Raw genomic sequence first — 14,276 nt, forward strand, 5'->3', positions numbered from 1 at the left:
CATAAATGAATGGGTCTCAACTCTTGCAGGGTAATATCTTTGCCCGCAATCAGCCTGGCTACAGGCATGGCCTGGTTGCTATAACAACAGCTGCTGCTATATCCGTCACTGCTGTGGGTCACGGGTAGCTAAAAGAGCAATGAAAATCACGTCTTGTTCTTACAGGCAGTCTTTTTCTTCCTGTCTCTCCTCGAGTAGCTTCACCTTTAGCTGGCTTTCTTTGTCTTCCTCAACCTCTCTGGTCTTGCTTATCTGGACCAGCTCTACTCACACTGAATAAAGCTCTCTCTATCACATATATACAGAGCTCTGTGAGACTAATAAGTTGAATACAGACAGTTTTCTTCATGTAGTAAAAGACAAACATTTTTTTCCTCAGAAGCCTCTTTTCAGGAGTGTTAATAAAAGTAGAAAATGTTGAGATGCTCATTTTTCTTCCTTTCAACACCACCACAGTCATAGATAAAAAGCTGCAGAGAGTCGGTATAGCGTTTTCCTCTCAGCATCCTACAAAGAGTCAAAAGTGGACTCCTCCCTTGTGCAATTTAATCTCCAAAGTACAAACTGTCCAGCAAACAAAGGAGCACCAACTCGAGCTGTGAAATGCATTGTGTTTAATAGTTCAAAAGCAGCACACTCACACAGGAGCAATATCTAAAGGGGCAAAGAACAGCATGGTATGATTGAATCACTAAATATAAACATTTCTACAGTAGTGTATTGTAGAGTTAGGCACACATTTAGTTTTAATAGCAATGCTACTGTAAAACACCAGCAACAGTCACAACTTGGGAATAAAATTGAGAGTAACAATATGAATTGAGAGACTTGACCAGTACTCTGTTGACAGAGCTGAACACAGATTGAACACTTAAAGAAGTAGGAGATTATAGGAACGATCTCAAGCAGAGTCAACAGCAACTGGAGTGAAATGACTTGGTAGAGTTCCATCTAATTTTTCATTTACATAGTGGTTCACGTGCTGCACACAGAAAAACAGAGAACTGCACAAGGTATAAAAGCTCTAAAATTGTCTTCCATAAAAATGCATCAAAAAGATATTGCCAGATACAAATAAAATTGTGACACAAATTGTCAGCGTGGCCTATAAAATTTTAATTCAACAAAATAAACTAAGCAATACTACAGAGTCAGTATAGAAGCTGTATGTAACAGCAGTAGGATAGTGTCTTTCTAAAATTTTGTTTGTTTATATGTAAAAAAAAAAATAATCACAGAGGCACCAATAACTACTTTTTTTTCAGCAATTCTAAACACTGGCAGGTCCATATGAAGCAAAGCTGGTATTTATCTGATAATAAGTGCAAACAGTGACATTTTGTCAATTAACCTGCTGTAGTTGTGAAAGCACTTGATTGCGGATGCCTGGCACAAAGGTAGAACAAAAATAATGAGAGGAAAAGAAGGAGAAAAAATTGAGCGCTTTGACACTTTTGACTGGCTCTTCACAAGACTCGGTCGATACACAGGGGAGGTTGGTCGGCAGGATTCCCATGTCAGACTAGGAGAAATGATTCCTTCAGTGAGGCAAGAGAAGATCCAACTTGATTGATTAATACCTGAGAAGAGCAGAGATCATTCTCATCAACATTGAATGATTTATATGCTAAGGATTATGAGTACAATATTAAACAATGAACATTCATCATGATTAAATAAACAAGTGTGTCCTTCTGGATTATTAGATCCGAGGACACCTTCATATACATGCAAATGCCATACATTTTAATTTGTTATGATCTACTTTCACAGCTGTTGAACTGCATGGAACTGAATCTTTAATGCTGGTATTGAACAGCTGAAATGTCACACTTCACAACTTTAAACTGTAGTCACATATGGTAAATATAAAGCCAACATCAACACAACTGAATGTAACCCTTTACACACATCAAAACTATCTCAACAGTCTTCATGTATCATATTTGATAGTCGTTGTAAACTAAATAAAGAATGATTATTGCATTAGATGAGTATCCTTGGAAATGACCGGAATGAAAGTCTCTCTTAATGGGAATGAAAATCAAGCATCAGAACTCTGCTACAGACATGACATGAATGTACAAACAAGTGGGATGATTTGTCAATGATCTGTGTCGGATGAGTTACATGTAAAATACCGTGTCTGACAACCACTTTCATTTGGTAACAGGAGCGATTTGATGTGCTTTCTGCTCAGAGGGAATGGCTAGGTAGTTTGTCCTGCAGATTGGTAAAAAGCAGAGGAGTGTCTAAGAGCTTTATCCCGAACCATATAACACCATAACACTGCTGGTTAAAGCTAGAACAGCACTCCCTGCAGTGAATTCATCTTCTTCATTTTGGGACTGGTAGACTTTTTGCATTAATATCTGCTCCTAATTTATGATGCCACTATTAGAAGGAATGTTTTTTCAAATATAAAAAACACCATTATTATAGTTGCATATACTATACAAGCTGCACAACAGGAAGACATTAGCTGATATCACTCTCACGTCAGTTGTTAAAAACAACAAAACCCTCATTAAATATACATCAAATGTTTTAAAGAGCTGCAGAAACACTTTGTAAACACTTCCAAACTCATTAGAGGGAGAAGATTTCTATGACTGTCAGCACATTTAAAACAAAGCCTCATCTTGTATCCTTGACATTATCATATCGGATGCTGCACTTTATCTTTTCCCTCAGTAAAATGACTTATAGGATTAGAGCCTCTAATGCATCAAATACGACCTCAACATGATGTAGAAGTGGTACATTTGCATCAAGTCTGGGACGTTAAAAAGGCAGCCACAAAACCGAATCTCTTAATGTGTGCACTGATGTGTTTCCATACAGGTCAGTAATGCCTGTGGCCATAACCCATTAACTCTCTCAACAACAGAGAGCAATGATGTTTACAGAGTTATGCACATTTGATTACTTGTGGCTTAACTTGCAGTCCTGATCCGAGCATGGATCATTGAACTTTACCTTAATGCCAAGGGCAAAGTGGGTTATAATTTCTTATTAAAAATCAGTCAGCTGCTTCCTTCACCCCTTAATGTACCACTTAATGTTGAATTAAACAGTCCTAGTTGCCATGATCATTATTGAATGATGGTCCAAATGAAACTAAATTCATATACTGTACATGGATCCTATGTTGCACTTTGTATTCAAATGTTTGCTCACAAAACTGTAGTTATACATAATTGGGAATATGCAAACAGCATAATCCATGAAACATACTGTGGCTCATAGGGGCTAAACCCAACAGAAATATTAACCCAACAGATTTTTCTGTTATTTTATTTAAACATTATGCAGATAAAAAGGCAAAATAAAGTGAAAACTAACAGAATGTTTATCTCAAACTTAAAGGATGTTGATTATTTCTGGCTGAACAACAATCAGTTACTTGTAAATGCTCAGTCAGATTTGACTTAAACAAATATAACAGATGGGCCTGGCATATTTTAAACATTTTTAAAACTAGCAAAGTGAGTAGCTTACCATAAAATGGTTTACCCTTTATTTTCTATTTATTCACTTATCTTTATAAGAGTTTGGGCTTATCTTGTATTGTGTAGTTACTTCTCCTGTTTTATTATCTTCACTTTCAAGTCCTGTTGTATGTTGTGTTGCAGTATTACCAGAGGTATTAGTAGGTCTTTTATTGCAATCCATTGCCAATATATTTTGAAAACATTGTGCAGTACTTGATGTTTTTACATCACTGCAGGAATCAAATTAAGAATCAGGATGAATCTTCTTCAGCACCATAATAACTGCTATAGCCCATGAGCTCTGAGTATGTGATTGTCTGGAACATAAATTGCCTGCTCAAAAGTTGTCAACCTGGATCGACTGCCCCCATCAACACCACGACCACAATCCTGAGGGAGCTGACTGCACAGGGCATTCAGGGCTTTGTCAGTAGTGACCATGTGAAGAAAAAAAGGTGGTTTCTGATGGAGTTGCAGATCCAGCCGGGATGTAAAAAGGTTGTCAAGGGGAAAAAAGAGTGGTCAGCAGAACTGGCAATTATTCAGAGCTGTCAGGCAGTTTAAGTGAAAAGACAGATCTGTTGCAAGAGTGTTACAGTTTGATGCAGCTTAGACTCAATTACCCCTCTGTCCATCTCTCTTTGTTTACCTGTCCAACTCTATCCCTGCTTCTGTGCTGCTCTCTCTGCCTCTTGATTCCTCCTAAATTGCCCTGTCTGATGTTTCCTAGGTTTCAAATTGAGACCATTAAACGGTCAGAAACTCAAGTACACACAAGTAAAAGTGTAACTTTTTTGACGCACACACTGTTGAATCCAGTGTGCATGTTTTTTTCATTTGTACCCTTATTCACACTTATCTGTGTTGTGCATCTGTAAGTTTGTTTGTATGAGACTCACGCTGTGTCTTGCACCTGCTCATCAGACTTGGAGATCTTCCGGTAGCAGTAGACCATTTCCACCACCAGCCATAAGGTCAAGAACACCAGCAGCACATACATCATGATCTCAGAGTAGAGCGCTGTGGTGTCTCGACTTGCTGTGGAGCAAAAACAACAGGAAGGAACATGTATTATTCAATATGTGTCCTTCCTCTGGATGTTTTTTTCTTGTGTGTTGAAAAAAGCAGGGGGGATTTATAAATTCACAGATTGAAAAAAAGTATGCTTAGCTTGGTTCATGAGCAACACTGATGACCTGCAATCAACCATCAGACATAAAAGAAAGACCCGTATTTGTATGGTATACTAACATAGTTCTAATGGTTAATGTGGTACTATGAAGCTGAACTTTATGCAAACATAGTCTTGTTTTCTGGTGTAATTCCAGTTGGAACACTAACTTTAAAATCATGCACAAACTACAGAGAATACTGAAAATTATGACCTTAACTTTAATACAATGATAATAGAGCCCTGAGAGTTAAAGGTGCCCTGTGGAGTTTACTTTAAGTGTTTTTTAAACAGAATGCCCTGTATGTATCTTCAAGGTAAAAAATTACATGTTGAATTGACTTCTTGCCCCATAACATTTTTCCAGTGTATTATATGTTGCAGTGTTGACATCCTTAACTAATAAGAAATAGTCGTCTTTACTGCTGTAGCTGCATAGCAACACATGATGGTGCAGGTACAACTGAGTTCATTCATGTGATATCAAGTTACAAATAATGGGAACTTGTTCAACTAGTGGTCAAAATCTCCACAGAACACATTTAAATATTAAATATGACAGATATGTAAAGTTACAATGGTTCCCAGTGCATGACACATTTCTGTTTAAACTGCATTTTAGCCTGGTATTTTAGGTCATATTGGAATTTTGAGTGTACCAATGCCTAAGACAAATATCCTGTGGACATTGAAACAGTTGAGTGTAGGTGGCAAGGGCAAACATTTTGACTCCTTGTATACAGTGTTCCAAATTATTCTGCAAGTTGCATTTTGTGAATATTTTAAAAACTAGGTTAAAAGTCGTTTTCAAATTTGTTAGGAGGTCCGATAGTGAATATGTTTCTTCAACTGTGTGGTTAAAATGATTATTTTCGGCTGTATTTTTAAATAAATGTGGAATCTGCAGACATGAGTGTGCCAAATTATTATGCAAGTTGGTGATAAGAGCATATAACTTGTGAAAATTAAAAACTAGGCACCATTTTAAATGTTCTATTGATTGAAAATAATAATATTTACTACTACTGTATTCAAACTTCAACAAAAACAACAGTTTTCTTTAGATTTGTATACAAAATAAAACTGTTAATGCCTTTGAAAAAGTGTTTCTCAAATGTCCAATATAACCTCCTTTTCTTTCAGTGAGGGTCAGAGGTCACTGATAAACAGATTTAGTGAGGTTTCTGATGACTTCTCTGCTGACACTGTGAGCTGTATTTCTTGTCATTACTGTAAATTATCGTCTTTATTATTGACCACAAGTTCTCAGTCAGATTGAGAGAGACAGTCACATGAGCAGCATATATATAATTTAAAATTGTTTGTATTGTATTTTTTTTTGTACGTTTTTTTATTTAAAACATTTTAATTTAATATTTTAAATGAATTATTAAAGGTGACATATAACGCTTTTTTCATAAAATATATTGGTCTAAGAGGTCCCCAAAACATGTCTTTAAAGTCTATGCTCAAAAAAACACTTTGAAATCAGATTTTGGCATGCCTGAAAAATCCTCTTCTTCAGCCCTGCTCAGAACAGTCGGTTTTCTCTCTGACCACGCCCCCTCAGGAAGTGGATGTGGCCTCAGCTCTCCAGCACGTTGATCTAATGTTTACATGTTGGCTGAATATACACGGCTGCTCACAGACCCCCGTTACTTCAACCCTCCGAATTTGATCCAGAATCTGATCCTGACGGAGAGGCGCCTGTAGCAGGACCTTTCTTGTTGTTCTATTTGTCAGTATGTCGACGTGTGTCTTGGTACACAGCTACAGCTACAGCTACAAACATGTAGCTATGTGGCTATGCTAACTAGCGCTAGCACTTTTGAAAAATAAAACTCATCCACTATATCTTCAAATCTGCAGACGCAGGGAGTAAAACCGACCTTTGTGTTTATTAAGACAGCCTACAACTAGCATGCCTCCCTCCTAAGCCCCTTGTTAGCACACATGTGTGCAGGGAATGAAAAACGGAGGAGGAGTTGAGTTGTATTTTATACAGTCTATGGGCTGAACAAGCTCCGAGCTCTGACTCCGTGACAGACCGGATATTGTTGTTACGTAACAAAAACACGGAAGTCTGAAACGGCTCGTTTCAGCACACATTTACAGAAAGGTGGAGAAATCAGAACAGGGGCAGAATGGATTTTTTTCATTTTCGGGGGGTTTGTAGACATGCCAGGGAAACATATTTCAGGTAGAGAACCATTAAAAAGTCGATTTTGCATGATATGTCACCTTTAAATATATATAAAATGTATGAATCTAAACGTCAAATATTGAAATATCTGGAGATTGATATACCTTTCTTAAATCAGGGCCTCCGAGTTAATACATAATAAGTTTAAAATGGTAATATTGCCAGGTGTAATATCCAAATTGTGGAATCTTACTATTCATATGATAATTTTAAAATGTAGGTAAACATTTCTTGTTGCCCAGATGCAAATCAATTTCCCTGTCCTGAGATTTTAAATTCAGACTGGTTAATGGACAGAAACTCAGGTACACACAAGTTAAAGTCACCATAGCTGGATTGCATTTTTTTGTGTTGAAAGAGGACTTTGTATTTCCTCCATCACTTGCAGCTATAGGCATTAGAGACACATTTTAGGGAGCAGTTTGAATAGTGAGACTAGTAACAGCAAGTCAAAACTGTTTCAATGTACAAAAGGGAAAGAGACAGATTTTAAAAATTTTAACCAGCCCTCCAACCCTTTAATGTCAAAGATTTCAGGATCATTATGAGCCACTGTGAACCACTGTGACAGTGAACATGTACCAAATTCCAGAAAGCCTGCTGAGTGGATGGATGAAAGCTTTCACTGATATGACTCTGTAGCCTCTGCAAATAGAGGCTATTAGTGTAAGATAATCCCTCAGATGGGAAAGCACAGATATGTTGACGGTAAACTAATCCATGCTACTACTATGGACAGCATTACTGTAACATGATTCCTCAACTGTGATGTACAGTACTCTGACTCACTGATGGCTTTCTGGAATTTGATACTACATGCATGAAACTTAGAGAGATTTTTTTATGTATATAAAATGAGTAGTATATTTTGAAAAGTTGCACTTCGGAGGATAGTCAAATGTAGTTTTCGCTCTTCTTTTACCAGATGTGAACCAAACCCCTCATTTAACAACAGCCTATCTTTATGAGCCTCTGATAGTGAACCATATACCACGTGCATACGAGATAAAATTCATGTAAAGTTGAAAAATGGGGATAAGTAGTTATTCCAAATATACGTTTTGTATATTCAACCTAGATGAAAAATGACACGTTCAGCAAGCCAAGCATTCGGGAAGCAGAATACATTACCCCTTATAATAGACAGAAAAGAAGTTGGACTGAATAAACCCCTTCACTGACAACAGAAGAAAGCTTCAATGAAAAATAAAGAAGACAAAACAAAAATAATTATTCCTCTTCAGTACAGTCATAACAGAGGGGAGCGAGAGAGGGAGAGTGGTGTCGTGAGTGACAGCCTGCCCTCCCCCTGATGCATCACTTAGTTGAAAACAAATGTAGAATTAAAAAGCCACTTAAAGCACTCATATAACCACTTTATGAAACAATGAAGGAAGAGCATGTAAGGCACTATAAGAGCACTTAGAACACAGATGTCAAAACAGCAGAGTTGAGAATTTCTACAAAGGGGGAATGTGAATTAAAAGAGAGCCAAACCTCTACAGCATGTGTTATGTGCAGCTTTTTCACCGCTCCTCATATTTAGCATAACATCCAGGCTATGCTGTGTAAAAAAGTAGCATTGCTGTGATCAGTTATGCTGCTCCAGATTTGCAAAGCAAACCCTTTTCGTTAAACTGACCTGAATTTTGAGCATCTTTGTAAACATACACCAGTTTTGCTGCTACTATAAGCATTCAGGGATTTTTTTTGGATCACAGGCTAACACTGGGGGGACATTAAAATGTATTTAGAATCAGATCTTCTCCTGTTTAGACACTATTCAAACACTCAGGAGAGCTCATATTTTCAGACACACTTAAAGTGTTTCAAAATATTTCCAGTCTTGTTAGTCTTTAAAACGTTCAAATAAATCAAATGTGTGATGAAGTACATTTCATAGAATGGATAACAAACAGCCAAAGGGTCAGATCTGAGTTGTAGATCTCCTCTGACTGATGTCTATTTTGGTAGCGTCACAGAGACATGCTACTGCCTGACAGGAAAACATAACGTTTGAGTTCTGTATACTTTATACTTCATGCTCAGCTCTGGGGTATCTCTGCTAAACCGACTTATCTTTACACAAAATCACAGCTGGACTGAATACTGAGCTGTACTGACATATCAGGAAGCACAAATTTGGCAGAATAACATGTAAGAAAGTAAAAAACCTCAGCCGCACCTTGTTGTTTCACCTTTAGCTTGATGTCCTTGATGAGGAAGACAGAGGGAGTGAAGGATTCAAACTCATACTCTCGAAACACATGGCACTCATAAACACCGCTGTCATTGTAGGTGACATTGATTATCATAATGGAGACATCTTGCAGGTCCTGGCTCCCATTCCAGAACAGGCGACCCTTAAATGGTCCATCCAGTGCTTTTGGAGTATCATCCTCATACTTGTATATCTAGATGACAAAAAAATAAAAACGCAAGCAGACATGAATTCAAGTCTACACTGTGATTCTGTGGAACAATATGTTAAATAATTTACTAAAATATAACAGTGAATTACATGAGTTTTCTCGAAGGGCATGTAGTTCTCTTGGTTTGGCATGTAGTACCAATCCACGCGTGTCTTTGCTTTGATCTCCTCTCGTTTCATACAGGCGATGCAGCTCAGCTTCATGGACTTCCCCAGGACTGCTTCTGTGCCTGACGGGACATCCACACATACTGGCTGGCTTGGGTGGACTAAAAGAGGAAAGAAATGTAAGAAAGAAGGTCTAAAGATTATCCACACTCAGTATTTCGTTCATTGTTTCTTTGGTACAGTGGTGCAGTTTCGATGTTGAGAAAGTTGATCTGCGCTCACTTTAAATTGAAGATGTGTACGCACAAGGTGATAATTTGGCATCCAAACCCCTTAGGAAGATGGCTGTGAACTGGCATGCATCTGGCAATATTATAGGCCCAAATAGGAAATGAAGTGATAAAAAAGTTATCCTATCAGACCAGTGGAATGTGCATTGTTATAATACTATAGAACTGCTTTTTCTTAAGTGAGGGATTAACATTTTCTTATATCTTTAAAAAAAACCCAGCAATAACACATTTTCAGGTCAAGTATAGATACATTTTCCAGAACTCCTCATTGGAAGTTAATACTGGTACAGTTTTTCATGGGAACTCGAAACCTTCAACATAATGGGTATTAACTGAAGCATGATAAATCAACTTGTAAAGAAGAAAGAAAATGCAATCATTGATCAAATTTGATTTGCTATTTTGTTGCTGAAAAATATTGGAGTTGCACAGCTTTTCAATACTTATCATTGAACAAAACAGGATGCTTTAGAGCAGTCCCCCTATAACTGCAAGTGTATATCATCCATGATAACATGGTACATTTTCAGTCTAATTTCAATAACTGTGAAAATACAATCACATACACTCCAGAGACAGGTCCAGTTTTTGTCTAACACTCTAAACTCATGGCCCAGTCCATCTTTCATCGGCTCTTCGCCTGATCTTACATTGTGTCCAACACTGAACCAGATGTAAGACTCAGTAGGCGTTAAAAGGCACAAGTCAATTATTCAGGTCTGTGAGCAGTGGGGAGAATTGAGTCACAATACTGAAGGCAAATCCAAGATCATCCACGCCAGGAAGCACTAATGATGGCCTCTGCTCATTAGTATTAGCTGGCAGACGGAGGAATAAATGGGGTGGGAGTGAGGAAACTGTAGGAGTACAGCAACGAGTAAGAAACGACTGATAAATAAATGCATAAAAAGGATGTAGAATAATTAGAGGAAGACAGGAGGCAGCTGGTTACATAGAGGGGTTATGAAAACACATTTCCTTTGGAATGCATTGAGGCATCACTCTCTGTGAACTTGCCACATGGATGTCTTTGTGTGACTGTTTCTGTGCCGGGTCCAGTGCACTTATGTAACCTAAAGGCCCCCCTGGGCAGACAGTGACAACATCTATTTCATCTCCTGTTTTTTTTTTAGGTCCCACAAATACACGGAAACATGTGGAAATAGAGCAGATGAGAAGGGGGGAAGAGAGGGAGAGTAGCTAGAGGAAGGGAGAAAGAAAAAAGGGCTTAACTCTTGAGTCATCTGTTCAATGCATAGATTAATTTGGCTTTCGTGCTGACACTGAGCTGTGGTTTTGCACTGTGCAGACGTCAATGGGTTCCCAGCCATCTGGATGGGTCAAAATCTATTAACAAGGCCCCTACTTAACAAGCCCTCCCTCTAACAGACCAAAACAGAAAACAAATGATGGAAAAGCTATGTATGCAGTCAACAAGCAAACACAATATTTGGGCATCTTGCACAGTTATACTTACCAAGAAAAAACAAAAATACCAAAGTTTGCAGATTAACTCTGGTTTGAGTTACCATATTAAGCTCTTTCTGGAGCTTCTGGTGTCAAGTGTCCCTCTAAACGTTGCTGTTTGGAGAAACCTCTAAGTTGGCAGAAGTTAATAATTTGACTTCAGGACCACGGACAGAGCCTCTTTTCCAAAGACGCACGCGCAGGTTCAGCTTAGAACTCCTCACGACTTGAAATCCACACAGAGGCAGGATTTTAGACCACTGAAGGAAGAAAAAAGTAGCAGAAACGAGGCAATAAAATCGTCACCAGCATGGAAGTAACTGGAACCCTATGACTCACAGTTTATCGTCGATTTACAAAGAACTAACTTCATTGCTTCCTCCAGTCAGTAAAGCAAACGAGTCCGTGACAGCAACTCGATAGAAAAAAAAGACAGTCCTTCACAACATCAGTCCTTTGATCCAGAACAATCCAGACAAAAAAACAAGAATGGACAAGAATCAAGCGATGAGAAGGAACCTGTGGATTCTCAAGCAGATGTGGAGACTTACAGTCGGCGAGTCGTGGAGCCTCATTCACATACAAACAGCATAAACAACGAGGAGAGTCCTGTTGTTTCACTTCTCAAAGCACAGAAGTATTGATTGTCATAAGTCTATTTCCTCCATTAAGGATGAAAGATGAGATATTCCAGCCGTGGATCACTGCCTTTGTTTTCCAGAACTCAGTTTCCGCTGGCGAGGAGCAGAGGCTTTGATGCGCATGCGTGAAACACTCCCTCCCACACTACAATGTGCTTGACCGTATTACTGTCACTGTGGAAGGCCTAATCAATTAATCACTGTAGGTCTGTTTGCCATTTTGACTACAAGAGATAAACAAAGAAAACAGTGCTCACCATTGTATTTGGCGAACCCTTATTAGCAATATACAAGCTTCAGAAAAAAATTAACAAAAAAAAAAAAAACTGTCATGTGTTATGTAATCTTGTTTGACAGCTGCTGGCAGAGCTCACTCATTTTCATTTTTTTCCACATCAGATCTTGCACTTTTCATCACCCAAAAATCTAAGAACACAGAAGCCAACAGTAACCATGGGGATTGGGGGAGTAAAATACTGAATTCAAAGATTAAAAACAATCTAGCTGCAGGAACACGCATATGCAAGGTTAACAAAATGAATATAACGCACACAATAATCTATGTACAGTATATATCCATGCATTAAAGCATAAAACAGTATTACACCTGCCAGGATCAGTACGTTTTATAGGACCTTCCATATAAATGCAAAGCACATACACAGAGTGATCTATATTTCTGGCTTGCGGTGGCAATGAAGTAGATAAAAAACTGCGAAGGATACAGCCCACAAATCAAGTGATCTTCTATCCTCTGGAGTTCAGCCTTAAAAGGGCCTGACCTTTCCTGCAGTATTCTGTCTATATGTTAGTCTCTCATACTGGATGACTTTGCTATGGCAACAATAGTCTCTTTTTTCTTTGTTCATTCCTTTGTCTTCAGCCATTTAAGATCTAAAGGATGCTAAAGGGAAAGGGAAGGGACATTCACCAATTGCTGTTAACATGCTTCACTTATTGAAGTGGTTAACGATTGAAGCCTTGTTTCTGTCCATCACACCAACACAAGCTGCAGCAGAGAAGTCTGATGTGACTGCTAAGCAGTTTAATTATATCACCTTTTTTCTCTCCTTCTGGAAACTGCAGTGATTTGAATCTCTTCTAAAGGCTGAAGATGTGATGAGGAAGCAAAATGGGTCTTCAGAATCAGTGTGCCTTTTCCTTTATTCACCCTGTTATATATACAAGCAGTACACCCATTATGCATGTATGTAGGCATGCCACTATTCCTTGTCTTCTACAAAACTCTAACTTGTTTCAGTCTTTATGTATTACCTTTTGTATGCAAAGATCTGATTCTTTACAAAGATAATTTGTCATATATTATTGATTGTGTGCTAAACTGAGTTTGATTTAATGGTTTCATTAGTGGATTATAAAGTCATGATTCAATATTTCGAAGGAAATGTATCCGTTTTAGCTTTATTTTATGGATTCAGCCATGCAAACATGACTTAGATGAATGTAACAGTAATGCAAAATATATATTAATCTTTAATGATTTCCTTTCATTCTCATTGTTTCCAAGATACCCAGGATAAAATCAGGATTGTGTCATGTTTGAAGTCCTAATCTGCTGTCTCTGTGAACGTATGTAGTTCTGAATCCTTGGGACAGCATTCTTAGACGTGAAAGACCCTTTATAATCTCACTTTGTTGCAACTGTTTCTGGAATACAAGAGAGGATTACTAAAAGGAGAACACAAATGAAAGTTTCTATTCTCTTTTCCATCTTTTTTTTCCCTTGTATCTATCTGTATCTATCATCAGTATGTGTGCCATGTTAGAGCTGCAAAATACCCAAAACTGTGAGTCAACAGGTTTTTAACGGAAATGCTCGATTGTTGGAAGAGATTTAAATGGAAAAAAGAACAGCACAGAGGCAGCTGAGTGCACTCTTGTGTTGCTGTCAGCATCAGCAGTAGGCTCGCGCTCTGAGGAGCAGACTAAATATGGCAACCCTGGTTGAACCACATCCTGCAGATAAGGAAACCATAGCAACTGTAGCTAGTGCCATGGTGACTAGAGGAGGCCTGCTTAGTGACAGCCCGCAGACTCTGAGATAACAGGAAGCATCAAACCCAGCTCTTTTTTTTTTTTTACATGCATCCAATGTCTGTAAAAATGTATGCACTGCAGAAAGTATTATGGATATCAAAGGAGAAGTTTACCCTTTTAAAGTGTCTGTGTGTTTATGTCTGAGGGCTTTTCACAACATTAACAATCTGTTTACATAACAGATTGAGTCAGTTCAATGTCTGTGCGTATAAAAAAGTGGGTCACAGAGAGCATGTGTTTGCTCCTACAGTACATGTATGCTCTCTACAGACACACATGCATACGGCATGTGTGTCTGTAGAGAGCAGATTTCTAAGGATTTGGAAGGATTTCAAGATTATAACATGATTACAATAGACAGCTATGGATGTAAAATGTTGTAGACTGGGATGTAAATCTCATGTGCGGCT

General features: G+C 38.2%; 1 protein-coding gene across 6 annotated transcripts; it reads right to left on the bottom strand.

Moving 5' to 3' along the window:
• Positions 1-597: 597 nt before the first annotated feature.
• scn3b (sodium channel, voltage-gated, type III, beta) lies at positions 598-11,957 on the bottom strand. Of its 6 annotated transcripts, none has more exons than XM_034701453.1 (7): positions 11,536-11,955; positions 11,178-11,427; positions 9,390-9,568; positions 9,054-9,282; positions 4,394-4,532; positions 4,144-4,220; positions 598-1,580 (listed from the first exon to the last, which is right to left on the bottom strand). In XM_034701453.1, exons 2-6 carry the CDS (start codon positions 11,230-11,232, stop codon positions 4,154-4,156), a joined length of 669 nt encoding a protein of 222 aa, XP_034557344.1. In that variant the 5' UTR covers positions 11,233-11,427; positions 11,536-11,955; the 3' UTR covers positions 598-1,580; positions 4,144-4,153. The 6 variants fall into 6 exon arrangements, with proteins under 6 accessions (XP_034557344.1, XP_034557345.1, XP_034557348.1 ...); XM_034701454.1 differs by having other exon boundaries at positions 11,507-11,955; XM_034701457.1 differs by lacking the exon at positions 11,178-11,427 and having other exon boundaries at positions 11,719-11,957.
• Between the last annotated feature and the right edge of the window lie 2,319 nt (positions 11,958-14,276).

This window comes from Notolabrus celidotus, chromosome 14 (assembly GCF_009762535.1).
Source record: "Notolabrus celidotus isolate fNotCel1 chromosome 14, fNotCel1.pri, whole genome shotgun sequence".
NCBI classification, from domain to species: domain Eukaryota; kingdom Metazoa; phylum Chordata; class Actinopteri; order Labriformes; family Labridae; genus Notolabrus; species Notolabrus celidotus.

Excerpts from the sequence above, each read along its gene's own strand:
- scn3b (XM_034701453.1), bottom strand. The coding sequence starts at position 11,232 with ATGGTAACTCAAACCAGAGTTAATCTGCAAACTTTGGTATTTTTGTTT. Across the intron at positions 9,569-11,177 it reads GGTATTTTTGTTTTTTCTTG|TCCACCCAAGCCAGCCAGTA; the intron begins GTAAGTATAACT and ends TTCCTCTTTTAG. Across the intron at positions 4,533-9,053 it reads GCTAAAGGTGAAACAACAAG|CAAGTCGAGACACCACAGCG; the intron begins GTGCGGCTGAGG and ends TTTGCTCCACAG.